Below are 24,444 nucleotides of genomic sequence, written 5' to 3' on the forward strand. Positions count from 1 at the left end.
GATATTTGGAGTAGAAAGTCAAAGTTGAATAAATTTTTTACGTATATGCTTATGAGACCACTGTGGTTAATCTAGCTGGTTTATAATTTCAAGTCTATGCTACATAGTTAAAAAAACTCAGATTGTGGACGAGGCATGAAAATGCCCATAAAATCGTGCCACTAACTTAAAAATTGTATGCATGAGATATTTATTTCTTCTTTTTACAATAAATAACTACACATGAAGCTCCAAGAACTTCATTAGGAGTCACAAAGTGTTCTTGAGTAACTTTAATCCCTTTGCACAGACTACTACTTTCAATCTGATGCTTCAAATATGTAACTTGCAGAGGCGACAAGTTCATAAACACTAAAACTCAAAATGTCAGCATCTGTTCGACTATGATGTTTTCATTCAACTCGGTTGGTTAATCCCATTGTAAGGAGTTTTATTTTAAACAACAATAACCAATACCAATTGATAAAAATATTATCTCATGAGTCGATAATCCTGCCCTCAGTGAACCTTTTTTCTGTAAAACTAAGCCTCCCACAAGAAAAAGGTTTTAAAAAAAGATTTCAAAGTACAATTCAAACTCTTCTATTCATATTTTATTTCCATCTCTACAAATGGGAATTAGTTATATACCATTTGTGCATTATTTTCTAATTGACGAAATATTATTCTTTTACAGTACCAAAAAAAAAGTTTTAACTGTGAACCATAATGACTCTTGAATAACATGACAGCTTTATATTTTAGAACTTTGGTTAGTTTCTGTAAGCTGCTGACGCAAAACCCTTCTCATGACTTTGTTGGAAGCCGTCCTTGGAAGAGATGGCTGTGGTACTACTTGAGAAACCTACACAAATGAGCATATATTTAGAGCACTAAACTGCTGTGATAATGAAAGAACTTGCTGAATAATAAAAAGGAGAAAACAGACACAGTATCATAGATGACATTGATGTAGTTTTCCAATTAGATTTAGACATTCATCTGGGTAATGTGAGATAACATTTAATGGAATTCTATATTATGCAGATTATTGAATTAAAACTCTAATTCTAATTGAAAAACAACACCAACAATACCATATGTGCTCTATGTAAGTTTTGTCCAAATAAGAGACTTAAACATGGAAATATGAAAAAAAATGTCTAGAGCTGAATTTGCTCTTAGCTGATCTATTCCTTTATATGAGTTCAGTAAAATGCAAAGATAAGATTATCTACACATAGGTGCTAGATAGGTGATACAAAAGATGGGTTAACCTATTCTAAAAAGGTTAACCCCCTTCAGATTAGTTAAGCAATTTTGACACTCCCTCTCAAGATGGAACATAAAGATTATATACCAAGCTTGGAACTAACGTATTGAATTCAAGGTCTATTTAAAAGACTGAGTCAAAATATCTGCAAGTTAATCATTTGAGTTGACAAATTTCTTGCAAATTTTCTTGGGCAACAACTTCTTCCAAATAAAACTACAATCAATTTCTATATTTATGGTTCAATCATGAAATACAGAATTGGAAGCTAATATGAATAGCTATTTGGTTACCACAGGATATTCTCATTTATTGTATCTCACAATTTCAGCTATGAAGGAACTTTTTATCCACACAAACTCATAAGTGAGTGTCAAAATTCCTTGACTTATGTTGTACATAGTAACGGAGGTGACCCAGATGCATCATCCACAAATCCTTCCTGTGGCAGCTGTGGGGAGGAGTTGCCCTCCGAGAGTGATTGGGTTCTCCATTGCTAAGGTGCTTTAGATATAGTTCTTTCAAGCGAAAACTACGCCTGCTGATGGCAACAGTGAGTACTGGGTTGTGCCATTTGACGAGACAAACCCAACCAAGTGTTTGCTAAAATTTAAAGACAACAATGGAGGATGGCCAGTGACCGTGGCCTCCGATGGACGACACAACATGGCAACAGATAGCGGTGAACACACTGGACAATGACAAATAGAGCAGAATCAACCTGCTCTACCCGCTCTAATAGTAATACCAACTTAAGAGTGGAAATTTGAAAAAAATGCCTAAGAGAGCTTAATTATCTCTTAGCTGATCCATTCATTTATATGGGCTCTTACAAGTAAAATACAAAAAGATATGATGAACTATAGATAGGTGCTAGATAGGTAATACCAAAAATGAGTTTACCTACTCTAGCACATTAACCTCCTTCACATAAGTAAAACAATTATCACAAAGAGAAATACTAAGCACACAATTTTTAACATACTCTCTTTTATTAACTGAAATTTATTGAAAATCATAAAATTTTATGGATCCCACATCATATTTAATCTATAATAAATTTTAATCAATAAAACAATGTATTTAGAAAGAGTGTATTCCTAGTACTCTTCTAATAGGAAAATAATCAGTACCCGAAACAGTGGATTTAGTTTCTTTTGGAGAGCTGAATTAAAAGACATCCTCAATTGGTGTAAATCTTGCTTGGAATTTGCATCCTTGAATACTACTACTATAGTCAACAACTCAGGTCCACCACCAGAAGGTGGTACTCCTATTGCAGCTGTTTCCAGAATACTGCTATCTACTTCATTGCATATGCGTTCAATCTCAACCGAACTCACCTGTCCACTCAAACAGCATGAAATGTCAGAACACACTAATAAAGTAGAATTCTAAAACTTTTCAAACTATATACAGAAAAAGACTAGTCTTTCTCAGACAGAGAAACCTTTTTATTAAGAAAGAAAACATCAATAGAATTGAGAATGTATATGATTGGAAGTACAAAAAAAATATAGCAAATTTTAGTTAAAAAGGCTTTAATGAAACAAGCCTCAACTACTTGATATCACCAAGATAAATATATTTTCTCTGTTTCAATGATTAGGCTGCACACTATCCAACTCATGCCACATATCCTTAGTAGACTAACATTTAATTTTGATGCATTCTACTAAGGTTATTTTAATATGCCAATTAAGTGACCATGATTTTCTCTCCCTACAATTTTCTACCAGCTATAGAAGATTATTACACCCTAGGGAGATCCTCTGCAATTGCATTTTGAATCTAAAATATTCAAAACCTACCAGTCTTTGCTTATATCTTTGTAAGAGACACCAAAATAAATAAATAAATGTAAAATGAGAATGAGACACGGCAGATAACAATTGTACCAAACGAAGTTAATACACGAACTCAAGAGGAATCATAGCATACTTGTATACATCAAAATCAGTGACAGAACATCACCTTGTTCCCAGGAACTACATAAAGAAATAGAGAATGTTTGCTTTTCTCTAAAAGAGGTTAATTTTTATTTGACATCATATGTTCATATTCATAAACAATCTAAATAATTTACTAATATCTAGGCAGGATGTTTACCTTGATTCCCCCAAGGTTCATTGTGTCGTCTGCACGACCATGTGCATGATAGTATCCTCTAGCAGTACGCTCAAATACATCCCCATGCCTCCGTAAAACCTGATAAGAGAAACTCAACTGTATAATCTCACATAACCCAAATACACAATTACCACGTAATAAATGGTATGCCCACCTTTCCATTCAATAGAGGCATTCCTTTGAAATAGACACCATAATGGTCAGCATTCAGCAGTGTATTTGATGCCCCAAGCATGAGGGAACCAAGAGCCAGCTCGCCTATTCCCGGAACATTTTGTGGCTGCAATAGAAAAGAAGATTGAAAAAATTTTCTCAGTATTATTAGTTTGCTCATGAAAAGTGAAGGGCCATAGATCATTTGAAATTTTATCAGTTTGTAAAAACTCAGAATCATATCTTCTGGAACTAAAACAATAAAATATAGACTCTCTTGGTCATTGCGAACTCAAAAATACAGTGGTCACAAAAAATCTTATGACTAGGATTATCGAACATTACTTATAAAGTCATGTCATATGTTACGTGCCTTCTTAAGAGTTGGCAAAACAAGATAGAGGTGACTCAAATAGACCTGTTTCTGTATTATTCAACAATTAGCCACCCAAAACAGAAGCACAAGAATTACAAAGGAATTCCTTCCTTTCACACAGGGCATTCCTTATCACAACAAACTATCCTTCTTATCTCAACACCCAGTAAGATAAGAATATATCAACTTTCTCGAAAAGTCTCAACCCTCTATAATGATTAACTACTTTTATTTTTAAACTTATTCCTATAATACACTTTCTAACCCCTCTCATTACTTCTCTTCCGAACATTACCTGCCGCTGCTTTAACAACATTGTCCTCAAGGTTGAATTTTGGAAATTGGTTTTGTATGGTAGAAATGTCTTCCCATGTAGCCGCTTCTAGACCTCTCTCCTGCCATTTCACTAGCACTTGTTTTATTGGCTGACCTTGGTGCTATATAATCCTTCTATCCAAAATCTGGCTTGGAAAACAAACTGAAACTTGTCCCTGTAGTTCATTTGGCAGTTCTTTCTCAACTGGGTGACTTCCTACTAATATTTTCAATTGAGATGCATGAAAAACTGGATGTATGCGGGAAGCCTCGAGAAGTTGTAACCCATTAGCCACAGATCCCACTTGTTTGAGGACAACATAAGGATCATAATAGTGTGCTAACAGCTTTAGGTATAACTGTGTAGGCACAGAAGTATGTCTATGAGGGCAAATATTTAGGTACACCTAATCACCTACTTTTATCTGTGATGGTTTCTTGTGTCAGTTAGAAAATTTAACCATTTGGTATTGAGCTCTCCAAATGAAATTTGAGCTGCTTGAGGGCTTCTTTTCTTGTCATCAAGTCTTGTGCTACAACTTCCATAGCCGTTTCCCCCAGTACAAATTTGGCCAATGATAGTGGAGATCTTGTGCAGTCAGCTACCCCTTGAAAGCTGTTGTTGTACCAATATTTGGAATGAAATTAACCCATGTCTTAGGTTTCTCTAAGCTGAAACATCATAAATATTTTTCCAACGTCCTATTTAAAACCTCAATTTGCCGATCGAACTTTGGATGATAAGCAGTACCCATTTTGCGTATTGTAGCCTGCAATTTAAACAACTCCTTCTAGAAAAGGCTCAAAAAGGTAGTCTCTATCACTAACAATAGAAGAGGGAATACCATGCAACTTAAAAAAATTCTGCAATAGTTTTGGCAATGAAATGGCCATAGTTGCTAAGTGTACACCACTACCAGGATAGCATCACAGCCATTTGATTTAGGAAGACTTACAATAAAATCCATGCTTATAACTTCCCATACTGCCATAGGAACAGGTAAAGGTTGGAGGAGGCCCTGAGGTGAAGATGTCTGATATTTATTCTGCTGGCAGACCAGACATGTTGCCAAAAATTATGTTATTGTTTTCTTCATGCCAATCTAATATACAGATTGAACTATTCGCCGATAGGTGCAAAAACTTCTTGAATCTCCTCCCATAAGTGTCATGTGATATTGATGGAGAAGTTTTTGAATGCAGCTTGAGGATGCTGACAAAACCAAACATCCCTTGAGTTGAAAGAAATAGATGGAATGTATTTCTGATATGTGTTTACAGTCTCAATTTATAGATTATTTACAACCTAATGAAGGAAAGAAATAATACGTAATTAAAGCTATACAAATCAAATCACTAAAGATATCAAATATGTCATAATAAATAGAGAATGGAATCTGCACTTAATTACGGAAAAATTATCTCCTAATTATGCAACACTCCCCCTCAAGTTGGTGAATGTATATCTATCATTCACAACTTGCAAGTAAGATCTTTAAACTATTTTGTGGGAAGTCCCTTAGTAAACATATCTGCCAATTGGAGTCTTGAAGGAATGTACTTGGTGGCTATTAGATCATTCTCCAACTTCTCCTTAATGAAATGTCAGTCTATCTCTACGTGCTTTGTTCAGTCGTGTTGAACTGCATTGTGTGCAATACTGATGGCGGACTTATTATCACACGCCAAACTCATAGGAGTTTCATATTTTATTTTGAGGTCATTGAGTATGATCTTCATCCATAATAATTCACAAACCCCTTGAGCCATTACTCTAAATTCTGCCTCTGCACTTGATCTTGCAACTACATTTTGTTTCTTGCTCCTCCAAGTCACCAGATTTCCACCCAAGAACTTGCAATAACCTGTGGTGGATCTCCTATCAACAATTGATCTTGCATCATCAACATCAGTATATACTTTCATGGACAAGTTTGCCTCCTTTTTTAATAGCAATCCTTTCCCTGGAAAGGCTTTTAAGTACTGAATAATTCTATTTACTGCCTACAAGTGTCTTTCTCTTGGATCATGCATGAATTGGTTAACCACACTAACTGCATAAGCTTTGCAACAACCTTTCCTTGTTCAGTGGCCCATCTTTCCAACGCATTTTGTCAACTCTCCATTGTATCCCTTCAAGGATCCGAAAGGTCAGACCAAACTTGTTACGTGTCTTCTGAAGAGTTGGAAAAAGAAGATAGAGATGATGTAAAAAGAGACTCGTTTCTATATTATTCAACAATTAGCCACCCAAAACAGAATAACAAGAATTACAAAGGAATTCCTTCCTTTCACACAGGGTATTCCCTGTCACAACAAACTATTATTCTTCTTCTCTCAACACCCCACAAGATAAGAATATATAGACTTTTTCAAAAAGTCTCACCCCCTATAATGACTAGTTTTATTTTAAACTTATTCCTATAATACACTTTCCAACACCTCTCATTACATCCTTGTCTAACACACTAGCATATGAAACACTAATAATTGTGCCAAGTAATACTTCAATCAATAGAAAAGTTTAATGAATAGCACTTACAATAGGATGGCCATTATCACCAAGAATATACAAACTACAGCCAATAGCAGGCGTACTAAAAGCAGCTACTGTTTGTGCTTGTAGTAGTGATCCACACACAAATCCACCCCCAATTTCTGTACCACCACAATATTCAATAACAGGCTTGTAGAGAGCTCTTCCCATCAACCAAAGGTATTCATCTACATTAGATGCTTCACCAGAGGAGGCAAAGCAACTACACCATTCAAAAGAATATTTCCAATCATATATTGGATAACCATAAATTATATTCAAATTTATGACCTATCTCCTTGTTAGAGAGTTGATTCACTTCAACAAAAATTACTCACCGAATAGAAGACCAATCATATCCAGATGTGGAATTTGCACTTTTCCAACTCCGTACAATACTTGGAATAACACCAAGCATTGTTACTTTAGAATCCTGAAAAAGACACAAGTATAAAGAGTGAAGAAAAGGATATACAAAGTAATCCTAAGGATTGACCAAAATAGAGCATAACTATTGTGATGTGTTTTGCTTGTTAAACCGTAGATCTAAGGCAAGGGATACTTGACTGAATGTACTTTCTAGCATTCCAGTAATTCATTTTTCTATCTTAATCTTGAAGTTTGAGAGAAAAAGAAAAACAGAGAGTTTGAAAAGTAATTCTAAAAGATATAATTAGCCCAATGGCAAAAAGAGTATTGTTGTGTGTATATATACATAGTAGAATGCATAGTTGTCATAGAGACAACTATCATAAGTAAAAGCACAGTTGACTAACAACTTTCTAACTATTGGTACAAAAAAATTAACACCCAAGGAGGCACTTGAATAACTATTCATGTATGCAACATGTTGAGTCAAGAGAAAATATTTTGCTAAGCTACAACAAGATATTGTAATCATTACAAGTGTGTTGTTGTAAGATACTAAAGATCTTTTTGTAATCATTACTTTAGGAATAGATTTCTCAATATATGAAAGCTTATGTAATGTTTCCTTGAATCAATTCAATAAGATATTTTCTCTCGTACAGTTTAATCTTTTCTCAAGTCAATACTTACAACCTCCTCCCCACAAACTCAAGGTGGTTGAGTTCTCGTACCAGACTCTAGCACTTTGTATTTGTCTCTAAAAATTAGGAATCGTGCTGGACAGAGAGTTTTTGCCAAGACATCTACCACAAATTTGATGCAGGGATGTGTCAAACAGTAAGTTGCTTAGCAAGAATTCTTTTCTTGACGAAAAGTAGTTCAATTTCCATGTGTTTAGTTTTAACATGAAGGACTAGATTGTGAGAAAGAGATACAACACTGATTGTCACAAAAGACTTTGGATATAAAGAAAGAAACACTGAGTTTATTGAGAAGAGTTTTATCCCACAACAATTTTGAGGTAACTTGAGCTAGGCTTTTGTAATCAACTTCTATACTTGATTTGGCGGTTTGTTGCTTTGTTGATCACCAAGAAATCAGATTAAGAGCAAGGAACACAACTGCTTCAGAAATATATCTTCTATCATCAAGGTCAGCTACCTAATTTGCATCACAAAAGGCTTGGAGAGAAAGGTCATTTAGATGTCTCTAATTGAAGATGTTCACAAATATTAGGGTACAATAGAATGATTTTATTGCTAAAAGTACACTAGATATAAATACAACATTGGAAAACTAATTTAGGAAATATAATAATATCACTTAATGTAATCAGAACCCTATGATTCAGGGATATAATCAGATTCCTATTATTCAAGGATATAATGAGATCCCTATGATTCAGGGATATTTCTGTTATACACTAATTATAATTTGCTAAATATGGAATAATAAAATATGATTGCTGACACTCCCCCTCAAGCTGTTGAATATGCATTTTCCATTCCCAACTTGGAAACAATCATTTCAAAGGTGTTGTTATTCAACCCTTTTGTTAGAAAGTCTGCAAGGTCTTGAGAGGAGACATATGGAATGCATATTTGACCACTATCTAATTTTTCTTTGATATAATTGATCAATTTCAATGTGTTTAGTTCTATGATATTCCATCAAATTATGAGCTATGCTAATAGTAGATTTATTATCACATTAAAGTCTCATTGGTTCATCCCACTTTATTCTTAAGTCTTCCAAGATTATTTTTAGTCATAGTAGTTCATAGATCCCTTGTGCCATTGCCCTGAACTCTACTTCAACAATGGATCTTCCTACCATATTTTGTTTTTTACTCTTCCAAGATACAAGATTCAATTAAGGAAAGTACAATATCCAGTAGTTGATCTCCTATCCACAATTGACCCAACATAGTTAGCATTTGTATATACTTGAGATTTACATTCCAATTTTTGTTTCAACAAAATTCCCTTGCCTGGAGTCCCTTTCAAATATTGCACAATCCTTAGTGCAACTCGTAAGGGAATCTCCTTTTGTTGGTGCATGAACTGGCTAACTAGACTCACTACAAATGCAACATCAAGTCTAGTGTGACACAAATATTTGAGTTTGTCAACTAATCTCTAATACATTTCCTTGTCAACAATGGTGTTTTCTTCTACATTTCCCAACTTCATATTTGGATCAATTGGTGTACTTGCAAGCTTACATGCTAGCTTACCAGTTTCCTTCAGAAAATCAGTAGTGTATATTTGTTGGGATATGAAAATATCCATTTTAGAATTGGTTACTTCAATTTTCACAAGGTCTTGATTTCAAACTCCTTAGCTAGATGTTGGCTTAATAATTGTTGCTCCTCTTCATCATCACCTGACATTATATTATCATTCACATACACTAGTAACATTGCTACTCCCTCTGACTCATTGTATATAATAAATAGTGTGTGATCTTTTTAGCTTTGTCTGAAGCTCAAACCTATCATAACTTTAGGAAATCATCCAAACCATGCTCGTGGTGATTATTTTAGTGTATACAATGCCTTTTCCATATTGCAAACTGTTGCATAATCAGGAGAATTATGTTATAATTAAGTGCAGATTCCATTTTATATTTATTAGGACAGATTTGTTAGTAATTTTATTTTATTTTATTTGTACAGCTTTAAACACTCATTATTTCTGGCTTTCATTGCCTATTATTTCTTTCTTTAATTAGGTTGTAAAACAGTCTATAAATAGAGACTGTAATCACATTTGTAAGAGATCTCAGAAATATATTTCATCTATTTCTTTCCACTTGGTATCAGAGCTCCTGATCTAGGAGACTCTGCTTCCGCAATTTTTTTTTTTTAGCCTTCATTGCTGTAATCATTTTCCTTGACAGCCTTCATTGCTGTAATCATTTTTTCTTGACAGCCTTCATTGCTGCAATTATTTTTCTTTTGGACAGCCTTCATTGCTGCAATTTTTTTTTTGTTGGACAGCCTTCATTGCTGCAACTTTTTATTTTCCTTATCCTTTCTCCATTGACCACCACCACCACCTTGCACCATTGACCGTTACTGCCACCGCCATTGACCACCGCCGACCTCCACCACCGACCACCACTTCCGTCGCTCGCCGGAACTGCCACTGCTCGCCGGAAACCGCCACCGGAAAATTTTTCCGACGGATTTTTTTTTTTTTTGTGCGTGAACAGGATCAAATTTTGCCAATCTGAAAAAAGTTGGTTTTGAACTCTCATGGACTCCCTTAGTAAGCCATCTAGCTATTGTTCCTTTACTATGAGTGGTAAGAGTTCTAGTTTTTTATCCTTTAATGCTTCTAGTACTGAAAATATCTGGATTATAGACTCTGGTGCTACTGATCATATGACACCTCATTCCTCTTTTTTTTCATCCTACACTACTTTATCCGGTAAGCCATATATTACTGTTGCTAATGGTTCCACTACCCCCATTAATGGTTGTGGTAACATTCACCTTCAACCTTCATTTCCTTTAAAAAATGTGCTTCATGTTCCCAAACTATCCAATAACCTCTTGTCTATTCAAAAGATTACCCAAGATTTAAATTGTGCAGTGGTATTTTTCCCTTCCCATTGTGTTTTTCAGGATCTTGCCACGGGGAAGACTATTGGAATTGCTAAAGAGCAGGGCGGGTTATATTATTTACAACATGAAGAAAGTAAAAAGGGTGCTAGACTACAGGCACACACTTCTAATTTTCAGCAAGGTCGTGAATCTTGGTCATCCTCTCAGATATGGCTTCAACACAGACGTCTTGGTCATCCTCCATTTAGTATCCTAAAGTCCTTATTTCCTGTTTTATTTACAAAAGTGTCTGCTGAGTCATTTCATTGTGATGTTTGTCAGTTTGCTAAACACCATCGGACAACTTTTCCTCCCAATGGTAATAAAAGTTCTAAACCTTTTGATCTTATTCATTCAGATGTATGGGGACCTTCACCTATTCCTAATATCTCGGGTGCAAAATGGTTTGTTTCATTTATTGATGATTGTACTCGGGTTACTTGGATATTCCTCATGAAAGATAAGTCTGAAGTTTTTCACTTGTTTGTAAAGTTTTACAGAATGATTCAAACACAATTTGAAAGTCCAATTAAGAGATTGCGTTCTGATAATGGAAGAGAATATGTGAACCAAAACCTTTCCAAGTTCCTTGAGGAAAATGGAGTTGTTCATGAATTAACCTGTGTGGACACTCCTCAACAAAATGGGGTTGCTGAAAGGAAAAATCGTCATCTCCTTGAGGTTACTCGAGCTTTACTTTTCCAAACATCTGTTCCTAGATCTTACTGGGGGGAAGCAGTCCTGACTGCCACTTATTTGATTAATAGATTACCCTCTCGGGTTTTAGAGGGTGTTACTCCTATTCAGGTTATGACCACATTCTATCCTTCTATTCCCATGTTGAATAGTCTTCAAAATCGTGTCTTTGGTTGTCCTGCTTTTGTCCATGTTCATAGTCCTTATCGGGGTAAGTTAGATCCTCGTGCCATCAAATGTGTCTTCATCGGTTATGCCCCCAACAAAAAGGGGTACAAATGTTATCATCCTCAAAGTCGTAAAGTGTATATTTCCAAAGATGTCACCTTCCATGAAACAGAGTCTTTCTTTCCTAGTTCTCAGCTTCAGGGGGAGAGTATTCAAGAAGCTGAGGACCTTGAGTTGCCACCTTTTCCTTTGTTGCAGGATTTCGTTCTTAGGGGGGATGACAAAGACCCTGCACCAACATCATTACCAGAGAAGAATAATGAAGACAAATATTTTGGAAAACAATATCAGCGAAGGCAACAAGAACCCGTCCTGGTCGAACAGCAACTTCAATTGTCTGAACCGGAGGTAAGAACTCATACCAGTGAGACTCTTGAGGACACCTTAAATACTGCTTTTGAACCTAACCTAAATGATTTACCTATTGCCTTGAGAAAAGAAAAAAGATCTTGTGTCAAATATCCTATATCCCAATTTGTGTCTACAGAAAAACTTTCTATGCAGCACCAGAGTTTTCTTTCAGCTATTGATTCTATCAAAATCCCTTCATCGGTACAAGAAGCCTTAAAAGATGAGAACTGGATTCGAGCCATGAATGAAGAAATGAGCGCGTTAGAAAGGAATGAGACTTGGGAGATTGTAGAGAGACCAAAAGATAAGAAAGCAGTGGGTTGTAGGTGGATATACACAGTTAAGTATAAGTCTGATGGCACACTCGATCGGTATAAAGCAAGGTTGGTTGCAAAAGGGTACACTCAAACCTATGGGATCGATTATGAGGAGACTTTTGCTCCAGTGGCAAAAATGAATACCGTCAGGATTATTCTCTCCCTGGCAGCACACTTTGGTTGGGCAATGCATCAATTTGATGTTAAAAATGCCTTCTTGCATGGAAGCTTGGAGGAAGAAGTATACATGGAGATTCCACCTGGTTATGGTATTGTTAATGAAGGGAATAAGGCGTGCAGACTTAAGAAGGCCCTATATGGTCTTAAACAATCACCTCGTGCTTGGTTTGGAAGGTTTACTCAAGCTATGGTATCTTTGGGGTACCAACAAAGCCAAGGTGACCATACTCTGTTTATAAAACATTCTCAGAATGGTAAACTCACTCTACTTTTGGTTTATGTAGATGATATGATTATTACAGGTGATGATGAGATTGAAAAACAAAATTTGAGGGAGAGACTAGCTGCTCAATTTGAAATGAAGGATCTTGGGAAGCTGAAGTACTTCCTTGGGATAGAGGTTGCTTACTCGAGACAGGGCATCTTTATTTCTCAAAGGAAATACATCCTTGATCTTCTCAAAGAGATTGGTAAGTTGGGTTGTAAGCCCACTGGAGTGCCAATAGAGCAAAATCATAGGATTGGGAATGATGAGGAAAACCCAAAAGTGGAGAAGACACAATATCAAAGACTTGTGGGAAAACTCATTTATCTTTCACACACTAGGCCAGATATAGCCTATGCAGTTAGTGTGGTTAGTAAATTTATGCATGATCCAAGAGAAAGACACTTGCAGGCAGTAGATAAAATTATTCAGTACTTAAAAGCCTCTCCAGGAAAAGGATTGCTATTCAAAAAGGGGGAAAACTTATCCATGAAAGTATATACTGATGCTGACTATGCAGGATCGATTGTTGATAGGAGATCCACCACAGGGTACTGCATGTTCTTGGGTGGAAATCTGGTGACATGGAGGAGCAAGAAGCAAAATGTAGTTGCAAGATCAAGTGCAGAGGCAGAATTTAGAGCCATGGCTCAAGGGGTGTGTGAACTCTTATGGATGAAGATTATACTTGATGACCTAAAAATAAAATATGAAGCTCCTATGGGTTTGGCATGTGATAATAAGTCCGCTATCAGTATTGCACACAATCCGGTTCAACATGATCGAACAAAGCACGTAGAGATAGACCGACACTTTATTAAAGAGAAGTTGGATGATGGTCTTATAGCCACTGAGTACATCCCTTCAAGACTCCAATTGGCAGATATGTTTACTAAGGGACTTTCCACAAAACAATTCGAAGATCTTACTTGCAAGTTGGGAATGATAGATATACATTCACCAACTTGAGGGGGAGTGTTGCATAATCAGGAGAATTATGTTATAATTAAGTGCAGATTCCATTTTATATTTATTAGGACAGATTTGTTAGTAATTTTATTTTATTTGATTTGTACAGCTTTAAACACTCATTATTTCTGGCTTTCATTGCCTATTATTTCTTTCTTTAATTAGGTTGTAAAACAGTCTATAAATAGAGACTGTAATCACATTTGTAAGAGATCTCAGAAATATATTTCATCTATTTCTTTCCACTCAAACAGTATTGACAACAGCTTTCCAGAGGACAATTCCATGTAAATCTCCTCTCCAAGTTTCCGAGAAGGAAGACATGTTTTACATCAAATTATCGCAAGTTCCAACCAGAATTAGCCACTAGAGATAATATATTGTTGCATAATTATGAGATAATTATGAGATAATTAGTGCAGATTATGTTTTCTCTTTATTAGGATAGATTTAGTATCTTTTGGTGATTTGATTTGATTTGTATAGCTTTAATTACCTATTATTTCTTGCTTTAATTACCTATTATTTCTTTCCTTAGTTAAGTTGTAAATAGTCTATAAATTTAGACTGTAATCACATTTGTAAATACATTCATAAATATATTCAATCTTCTTCTTTCAACTTGGTATCAGAGCTCCCAATCTGGGAGACGCTTCTGCAATTATTTTCTTCTTCTGGGCAGCTATTTTTTTCTGGGCAGCCTTCATTGCTGCAATTATTTTTTCTACACAACCTTCATTACTGCAATTATTTTTTCTAGGCAGCCTTCATTGCTGCAACTGTTTTTTTTTTCTTTTCTCATTGACCACCACCTTGCACCGTTGATCGCCACTGCCACCGACCACCACCAGAAACCATTGCTGGAAAATTCATTTTTGTGACTAGAGATAATATACCCTCATTGTATTCATTTTTGCGACTAGGGAAAATGTTTCCGAGTAATTCCCTCCATAAGTTTAAGTGAATTCCTTAGCTAATGACCTTACCTTGTACCTTTCAATGGATCCATCAACCTTGTATTTATAGTATATGTCCATTTGCATCCTATTGGTGTTTTCTTCCATTTGGTAGAGTAACCAATGTTCAAGTACTATTCATTTCTAGTTCCTCATTTCAAGGTCCAAGGCCTATTTCCATTTTCTCTCAGTAAATGCCTCAGATACAGAGGTAGGTGTTGTGGTAGTGTTTAGGCTTGTAAGGAAGTCTTTATGAGTAGGTGAGAAGTGTTTCAAGGGTAGATAATTGGCTAAAGGGTGTTGTGCCTTGGTGGTATGTTTTTCTTGTCTCTTTCCAAAGGGCAATTGGAATGTCTAGGTCCTCATAGGTTGGTGTTAAACTGGATTCTGGTTCCTGTGCAGTTGAGAAATCAGAGATTGATTTACTAGAGATTACAGAATTAGGAAAAATAGTTTACTCATGTAATGTTGGATTGGATTCATGGACATGGCAGATTCTTGAATGGTATTTGTCTTCCTTGTATAAACAAGAATTTTCCCAAATCTTACATCATCCCTATCTTGGGTGGATTTAGTGGGTTCAGTGGGTTGAAGAATTTGTTTCTTTTCCAGTCCTTGTTTCTCGTACAAGTCTAAAACCAAGAGGCGGAAAAGGAGAATCAAGAGTCCGAGTTTGGTCAAGTAAGTGCCCATTTTTCCTTTCAACAAGTGCTAAATATGGAATAATAAAATATGATTGCTAACATATGTAGACCAAGGTGAAACCGTTAAGGTATCTCAAAATTCTTTACTACTTGCCAATGAGAGTCCATAGGACTTGCCATAAAATTCCAGAGTTTGTTAATTGGAAATAAAATGTCAACTTTTCAAGGGGGAAGAGGGTTGAGTAGAGCTAACAAAAATGCTTTAAAAACTTTTGGGAGCACGATGTCTACTAGACAATGAAAGGAGATTGTCTAATACTTTTAAAATATGTTCACAAATATTTTAACAAATACTCCAAGGACTCAAAACAAAACAAAAGTAGAGGAAAGTAGATTGTAGCCAAGACAACAACATTTGACCTTGTAGTTCCTACGAGAATCACGTAGGCTTCATAGTACCTACTTCATGATCTGCTTCATTAAAAAACCTACACAAATTTGAGGGATTTAACAATAAAGGGTTGAAGGCTTTGATAGCTAGTTCAACATGTTGCCTCCATGAAAGAAAGTTCATATTGTTGAGTTTTTTCTGAAATAAAATGAGAGAAAGAAGAGGGAGTGAAAGAGCATGGAGAAGAAGTCACATTGGTCCCCAGGAGAGATCACAAGGCTCAAGATACCATCTTGAAGTTCAAAAAAATAAAAAAACAGAGGATTTGAAAAGTAATAAGCAAAGAGATTACAATTGTGTATTTTATACACGATAGAATGCATAGTTGTTACAGACAACTATCAGAACTAAAAACAGCTGACCAATAGCTTTCTAACTACTTGTGACAACAAGGCGGCAGTTGAATAACTACTCTCGTATACAATTCTCACACATAACATTTAATTTTAAATTGTTGATATGATTTTATTATATTGGAAATATGATCAAATTATAGTAGCTAAGTTGATCTATTGTATAGTTGAGTTAAGCCTAAACTCACTCTAAGAGTTTCCTACCTTTATAATTATGAAAAGCAAACATTAAGTTGATTAAGAAAACAACAATTATTGAAATAGAGTTTCTTTGTTAACTAGTCTAAGTAGAACAAACAAATATACTATTATGCCACTAAATTACATATAACAAATGGTAAAAACTAACTACATTTTATAGATCAAGAGCTGAAAGGTGTAGGCTTCAGAACACACTACATCCATCCAGTTGTGTAATAGAACAAAAATACATGCAATATGTTTGACCTTCCCCCAAATGCACGTACCTACTAGTAGATCTTATACTTTAAATGATAAATTAACTAGAGTAAAAAGATCTTAGATGAAAAAACTGCTAAAAATTATAGTTTCTATTTACATTTCAGTGAATAGAGACAAAAAATGAACATGCACTTTTAGTTTATGATTTGTTTGCTTGAGTTCATGGAAATATAAAAGTAAAACAGAAATAATAACAGAATATTATCTTCTGAACATGTACTTGTTTTTCTTCAGATATAGTAAATTCTGAGAATGTACCAATCTGGATGAAAAACAAGCATTCACAGTTCACAGGAAACAAAAGCTATAAACGACTGAAAATTTAGAACATAAAAATATACTTGTACGAACTTGGCAAAGCCAGACCCAAGAGGGGATCCAACATATAAAGCCATCGAAGCTCCATTTAGCAAGGATGCATATACTAGCCATGGCCCCATCATCCATCCAAGATTAGTGGGCCAGCACACCACATCACCTTTACGAATATCCATGTGGAACCATGCATCTGCAGCAGCTTTTAGAGGAGTAATATTGGTCCATGGAATTGCCTTTGGATCACCTATACCACCAAATAACATGATGTTAACTTAGCTCTTGGCCAGCTTCATATCGTTAAAGAAGTGTTGACATTGATCCTTTTACCTCAAATATCCTTTATCAAAAATACAAAGCTTTTTTTTTCTCTAATATGTATCCTTTCAAGCCAAAACACAAAATTCTTACCTGTTGTTCCAGATGAAAAGAGAATGTTTGTAAATGTTTCTACTGGTTGTTCTGTTGCTATGAATTCCTTGCCTCTGTAGGTCATGACAACAAATGAGAATTAGAGTTCCAAGAGAATATCATAAACAATTGAAACTTCTCATGCTGTAATTAGCTGAGCATCAGTGAACATGATAATATGGTAGTAAAGGCATATCTTCGACAAATATTTTATTGTTTCTAATATTTTATTTCATAAATAGAGAATATCTATGAATAAATAGATTAAAGTGCATACTTGAGACTATAGACTTTCTCCAAAAAATCATGCCAAGAAAGATCACTGTCGCGCAGTTTCATGCTAAATTCAGATCCTTTGGTAGGGATAACTACTGTCATAGGTGAATCTGCATCTACAACTCTACTGCATTTGTGAAGCAACAATATGAGACACCAAATTTTTTAGCAACAAAGTGAACAACTCAACTACAGTGTCTTAACCAAATAGGGAAAAGGATTTTCACCTGTACAGGGGTATACTTTTGTCGCCACGCCTAATGAGATCCTGAAAAATGAAATATGTTAAAGGAATAGGTAGAAAAGGATATGAAAAAACTAAATAATTATAACACCACAATTAGCCACAAAATTGACAACCACTTTAACAATAAGAATAATAATAACCAACCCATTGAGAAATAAACTGGTTCTTCAAACACGTTCAAATTATTGGTTCATATGAAGGAAAAGGAGGAAAAAGAGAACAGTGATTGGATAATTTAAATACATTGCTTAGATGTAACTCCTATTTATAAAAGGTGTTTGTCATGTAGTCCTTTAGCACTAAAAAATCATACTAGTGATCGTGACATCTCCAACCGATTCATCTGAGTGACAGGTTCTTTCTCCCTTGAATCATATCAATAGTGACTTATGTTGGGTATGAATCACACCATCCTGAAGTAGACTAGCCCCTAACTTTGGTTGAGATCAATTCTAGCCCTAGTCTCCATCACAAATGTTGCCCTGTCCCATCTCATGTCGCAAATGCAATCTAGTTCCATCTCTAAGAACCATGGCCTCATTTCTTGTTCTAAATGCCACATTGTGTTATATTTTTTAATTCATTTTTCTTTTAGTATGCTTAGTTTTATAGTACTGCCATATGACCAACAATACTTTATTGTAATGAATGTTGATCTTCAAAGACAAAACACAAGAAAAAAGAAAGTAGGGGTGGCAGAAATGAGAATATTAGGATGAATGTGTAGCCACAAAAAAAGGGACAAAATACATCATGATTGTTTATGAGAAAATACTGGCATGACACCTATTGAGGAGAAGATGATAGAAAATTGGATGAAATGGTTTGGACATTTGTAAAGAAGGGCAATTGACATTTGTAAAGAAGGTCAATTGAGATATCATTGAAAACAGTAGATCACATGGTTTTCAACCATCTAAAAAGAGAGAGAAATAGACCAAAGACACCAGAGAAAATTATAAAGGATATCTTATGGTGAATAAAATCCTAAAGAATTTGGTTTATGAGTAAGCGTCACATAATCCCATATAATTCACCTTACCTAGTATTATAGTTGTTTTTTTTATGTCAATAAGTTCAGTTATAAACTTAAAGCACAATAAGTTTTAACTTGGAGTTGTTGTATCTTCGAACGATTGCATGATTTTTAGTCCTTTGAAAAGGAAGAAAAGGAGACCAAGAAAGACACTGGGTAAGTTATTACGGGAGATCTCATGATCATCAATATTTCTAAAGATTTCATTTTTCAACTGAATTGAATGGCGTTTGTGATCATAGCCGACATCACGAAGTAAGAAAAGGCTTTGTTGTTATTGTTGCTATTGACAAGTTTCGCTATAATTCATGATTTGTTCCTTAATCAGGATTAGAACATGTTGGAGATCTCACATCGACTAGATATTAGAGCCTTTCATAGTATATAAGTGGGTGCAAACCCCATCTCATAAGCTGGTTTTATGAGGTTGAGTTAGGTTTAAAGTCCACTTCTTAATATGGTATCAAAGTCATTTCGAGCCTATCCTAGAAGTGTTTATTGGGCTTATCAGGCCACCCACTATCAAACCGTTATTGGACCACTTATAATATATTGTTCCACGCATGAGTTGTCACTCTCAGCGTGAGGGAGGTGTATTAAAGATCCGACATCGACTAGAGATTAGTGTCTTTCATAGTATATAAGTGGGTGCAAACCTCACCTCATAAGCCGGTTTTATGAGGTTGAGTTAGACTTAAAGTCCACTTCTTAATAGAACATATAGGGGCTGCTACCAACATTTTGTATTACATCATATGAATATTTTTATTGCTTATGCAGCAAACATTATCTTTCTATTGCTTCTGGGGTGTTTGTTCATCTCTTTATTCTTGGAGATTCTTAATGTGGTTTGGTTTATGTAAAAGGATTGGGATACCCCTTTTGTATCCCTCTTAATTTAATTTTATTCTTTGCTGATAAAAAAAAAAAAACATCATATGAATATTTATTTTAGATTATCCAATATCTATTTTCTTTTCTACTCCTTCGCTTCCTTCTTAAAATCACTATAGTTTCAACACTAATAAACAACTTTGGTTTTTACTAGTAAGAAATCAGAACAATCATTAAAACAACTGGAAAATACATAATAACAAAAATCATAAGAGGAAATTAGAGAGTCAACCTGAGTAAATACGACTTTTGCCTTTGATATTTTAAGCCTGTTCGATATTTCACTAGCAGCGAAACTATCAGCAATCGACACAACAACATAACCAGCAAGAACAATAGCTAGGTAGATAACCACAGACTTGACATTCATTGGCATATCAATCGCAATTGCAGATCCTTTCTCCAGATCCAGATGTTTGAGAGCATATGCAACTAACCTACAAGTTAAGAGAAATAACAGGGTATAATTTTAATTTTGTTAACATTTGGGTGTGAAGATGTAGAATAATCATACCATGCACTTCTTTTAGATTCAAAGCTTAACCCAACAACATACCATGAATTTAAGAACTGCTGCATACTGCTACCATGTATATCTTCTATCACAATATGATACAAATAAAAATTCAAAATCTTACAATATATAAAATAGAGAGAAAGTAGTATGATCTGGATAGTGCCTCTAGTCCACAATGGTTGCGTAAGATAATTATTCCATAACTAGTACAAATTCCATTTCTATTTATTAGGACATATTTGATATCTTTTGGTGCTTTGATTTAATTTGTATAGTTTTAATTACCTATTATTTTTTGTTTTAATTACCTATTATTTCTTTCCTTAATTAGTGTGACATAGCCTATGCAGTTAGTGTGATCCAATTCATTTTTGTTATTGTCATACATTTTCCACAATTCCACCTTTAGAACAAGGTGCATCTTGATGGGCAAGTATTGATAGGTTATGACCCCTATTACAAAGGTTTATGAGAAAAGAAATAAGGGAAATGGGAATAGGGCTATTTGATGTAATTACAACTAGTTAGGAGTTAGTTACCATGTCATTAGAGTTAGTTTAAGAATAAGATAGGTTTGTATAAATCATTTTTGTGGTCTAAAGAAAGGGCAGGAAAAATATATGTTGGGAGGACAAGGGTCCAGAGAAGAACAAGAGTTATTGTTTTTGTAGTACCATACATTGAAGGAAATATACTGTGTTTGTCTCTCTTATCTATGTAAACTTCATCTTCCTTAAGTTTTCATATCCAGTTTCTATAAGCACTAAACCGACAAAATGGTCAAAATCACAATATGCCAAGATCCTGAACCCCATGTCCCTGCTAGGTTATTATCACAATCATGAGTCAGGATGCCTCTAAATTGAGCATTGACAAGGAATCCTCGTAATTTTGTCATTTAAAGTCAAAATATATAACAAACATTTACTTGAAACAGTTTTGCTAAGCATTGCCCTTAAATAATGATTAAGAAATCAACATATAGAAAGTTAGTATTAGAAATCCTGGTGGAAATGTAGTAACAAATAATACTTACTTTTTCCAGTAATAACTCCACTTTCGATTCCTTAACCGTCATTGTCTTTAAAACAATAATCAATAAAACCAAATTTTCACATGTTATGAACAACCATGCATATACAATTCACAAATACAACATGTGAAAAAGCATAAAAAGCAAATAATAACAAAAGAACAGGCTATTTGTAGCATACCATACTTCTTCACGCAGTTCCTTGAGTGTCATCCTTTGTAGAGGGAGATCATCATGTTGTTCTTCACGCCATATTATTACTGTATCGTTCAAACCTCTTTTGCCATTTATATTTATGCAATTCTGTGCTGGATTAATGGATGCTCCAGGAAGCCATTGACCACCTGGGTGTGATAACGGGTCTTCCCCTGGGGGGCTATCACGTAAGATGCATTCAGGTGGCTTGGAAAATGATATGTTCATTTCATCCAAAACAGCTTTCCAACATATCTGAAACAGTACACAACCACAATTACAAAACTGCCAAGTACAAGAAAACTCAAGAAATAGAAAAATCCCACATAAATGCTACCAATACACTATTTACAAACTCCTATTATTAAATGTATCCACAAAAGATGTAATCGGAACCCCCATTAATGAGAGTGACAGCTTTAAATTAAAGTCAGCAGTTGCATTTTTCTGCAACTTTCTGGAATAACAAGATTCTATTACTAACAGCAATCTAAAATCTTGATGGAGATACGTATAAATTTCACCCATAGTGCATTGAAAAGAGTGTTTGGCATATATTAATAACTCATCTGACCTCAGGATTTGAGACTGAAAACTTCTGGAAATCGTCAAAGCTTGTAATTGGATCCTTATATGCCGAACCCAGAAACTCTTCCCCCTTCCTCTCTAGCAACTGCCAGACATTTGTCAAAGCAGCACTTTTCCTAACAAGGTTCAAAATAAAAAACTGTCACCAACCTTTCATTTCACTACAAAACTAAACACACATCTCAATCATTCACCACCATGAATTAAACAACTTCCACATAATCGAAAAAACAACACATATCTTAAACGACATACGGGTCGGGTATCCAAGCAGGTGGGTCGGGACCGAAATCCTTGTAGCAACCATAGTACAGCATCTGATGGAAGGAGAAGGGAAGTTCAGGGTTAAGGAAGCTGCTACTGCTGATGTGCTGCCACGTGGCAGGGGAGCCATCTCCGTGAATTTTGATGATTTCTGTGAGACGTTGGTGGAGAGTGGTAGCTTCTTCTTTTGCAATTCCGTGGGATTCAATATCCAACACAGTGATAGAACTCAGCGATTTATAAGCCATCTGTAATAGCAGTATTCAAAAACTTGCACAATTGCACCACCCACTTCACACTGGACTCTGCTTCTTTCAGCTCCTGAAACCCAAAAGCTTCAAACCCGTATCAATGACATGACAGGTTCATACAAAGATAAACAACAGTTCAGAACTACGAAAGATTGAGAATTTATTCACAATTCAACAGTTAAAAAGTGAAACCGTTGTAAATTTTTGTTCTTATCTGGTGACTAGAATAGATACAAGATCTGCAAGAGTAAATTATTGGATACTTATCGAGACCTGGTTGGACTGGGGAACGCTAGCAACATGGTCACGGTTCTGTCAAATTCACAATGTTCACATGCATTCATTATCCGAGATATGGGTAGTGCCATGCCCAATAAATATAAATATTTAAAGGAACATTTTTGGTTTGGTTCACCTTCCACAATCATGTGAATTTGCAGACACACTCACCAAACCAATATTCTTCCTTATTAAACTTCATTTTATATAAAAATCTTAGAACACACTCACTCTCTTTATATATACATATATCCAAATAGACATAGCTAATGAGCAAAATTCCATTATTCGATTACCGAATTCTTATTGCCATTGCTATGTTCTCTCACTGAATTATAACCTATGTAGATAAGGAAGGGAAAGAATTTGATGAACCTATGTTGCACGTTTCCCTCTTTCATTCTTAATTTGAAGTATTAAGAAGTAAAAGTTTAGGGTATAAATTTTTATCCCATTTCGATGGTACTTACACCATACTCGTTTCTTAATTATTGTAAATATTAACTAAAAAATAACAATGATGGAAATATCATATTATCACTTATTCAATATTAAAAGGATACATATTTTTTTAATATTAAATATTAAAAAAATATTAAAAGAATACATATTTTTTTAATATTAAATATTAAGAAAAAAATTATAATTATATAAATATTAAATGAGAGTATCAAATACCAATTTGATAAGTGTCAAATAATTATAGAAATAATTATAGAAAGGAGTAAAGTTGATCAAATGTATGACCAATAAATAAACTATGAAACTAAGGATCAAATAAAAGTTAATATAACTTTTTTATGTTACCTAATAAATTAAAAGTGTTTTAGTAATTTAAAACATAAACATATTTAAGGACAAAGACAAGTATGACAACAGAGATGATTTTATACATATCCGCTTTGTCCCAAATATGTATCTGCATATCCAATTTAAAAGATCGGTATTACCTATACACATACTCACACTCGTACCTAATTAGTGTGTCTTTCAATATTAGAATGGGTTCAAACAATACTCGTTGGAACATGTTTATTTGTCATCCCTAAAGATAGAGAAGAGGAGTGAAAAAAGAAATAATGCAAGAAGCATGGTGAAGAAAAATAAATCTCAATGGAGTTTCACAGTGAGCTTATAGAATTTAAAGAAGTAGGGAAACACTTTATATTTATAAATCTTTTATATTATACTTATATTTATAAATTTCTTATAGATTATATAATATTTTATAATGAAAAGGCACTCTCAAAAGATATAGAGTGGTTGACCTTTCAAAACATGCCTAAAGAGTTTCTAACACATGTTACTTTCAAATCAGGTGTGTTAGTTGTAACGGTTAGATTTAAAGAACTATGAGTGAATTGAACTATCTCAAATTTTGTAAAACTTAGAATGATATCTTTAATAAACCAATTGATTGGGGAATTTGGTTGCTTACAAATAAGTACACGAAAAAAAAAATAGATAAATATCAAAAACTAAATATAAGAGAGAAAGATATATAGAATTATACTAGTTGCTTAGT

The 24,444-nt window shown here is 34.6% G+C and overlaps 1 protein-coding gene across 2 annotated transcripts; it reads right to left on the bottom strand.

Annotated features, from left to right (window-relative positions):
* Nucleotides 1-566: 566 nt before the first annotated feature.
* Nucleotides 567-23,329, bottom strand: LOC137823115 (hexanoyl-CoA synthase). Of its 2 annotated transcripts, XM_068628239.1 has the most exons (15): nt 22,914-23,329; nt 22,381-22,710; nt 22,112-22,241; nt 21,524-21,792; nt 20,025-20,229; nt 17,843-17,883; nt 17,617-17,742; nt 17,340-17,413; nt 16,955-17,175; nt 7,101-7,195; nt 6,769-6,985; nt 3,537-3,662; nt 3,362-3,460; nt 2,386-2,595; nt 567-844 (listed from the first exon to the last, which is right to left on the bottom strand). In XM_068628239.1, the coding sequence occupies exons 2-15, from the start codon at nt 22,635-22,637 to the stop codon at nt 734-736; spliced, it is 2,181 nt and encodes a 726-aa protein (XP_068484340.1). In that variant the 5' UTR covers nt 22,638-22,710; nt 22,914-23,329; the 3' UTR covers nt 567-733. The 2 variants fall into 2 exon arrangements, with proteins under 2 accessions (XP_068484340.1, XP_068484341.1); XM_068628240.1 differs by lacking the exons at nt 567-844; nt 2,386-2,595; nt 3,362-3,460; nt 3,537-3,662 and adding an exon at nt 6,153-6,402 and having other exon boundaries at nt 22,914-23,187.
* Nucleotides 23,330-24,444: the final 1,115 nt, after the last annotated feature.

Source organism: Phaseolus vulgaris, chromosome 9 (genome assembly GCF_000499845.2).
Source record: "Phaseolus vulgaris cultivar G19833 chromosome 9, P. vulgaris v2.0, whole genome shotgun sequence".
In the NCBI taxonomy this organism is placed as follows: Eukaryota; Viridiplantae; Streptophyta; class Magnoliopsida; order Fabales; family Fabaceae; genus Phaseolus; species Phaseolus vulgaris.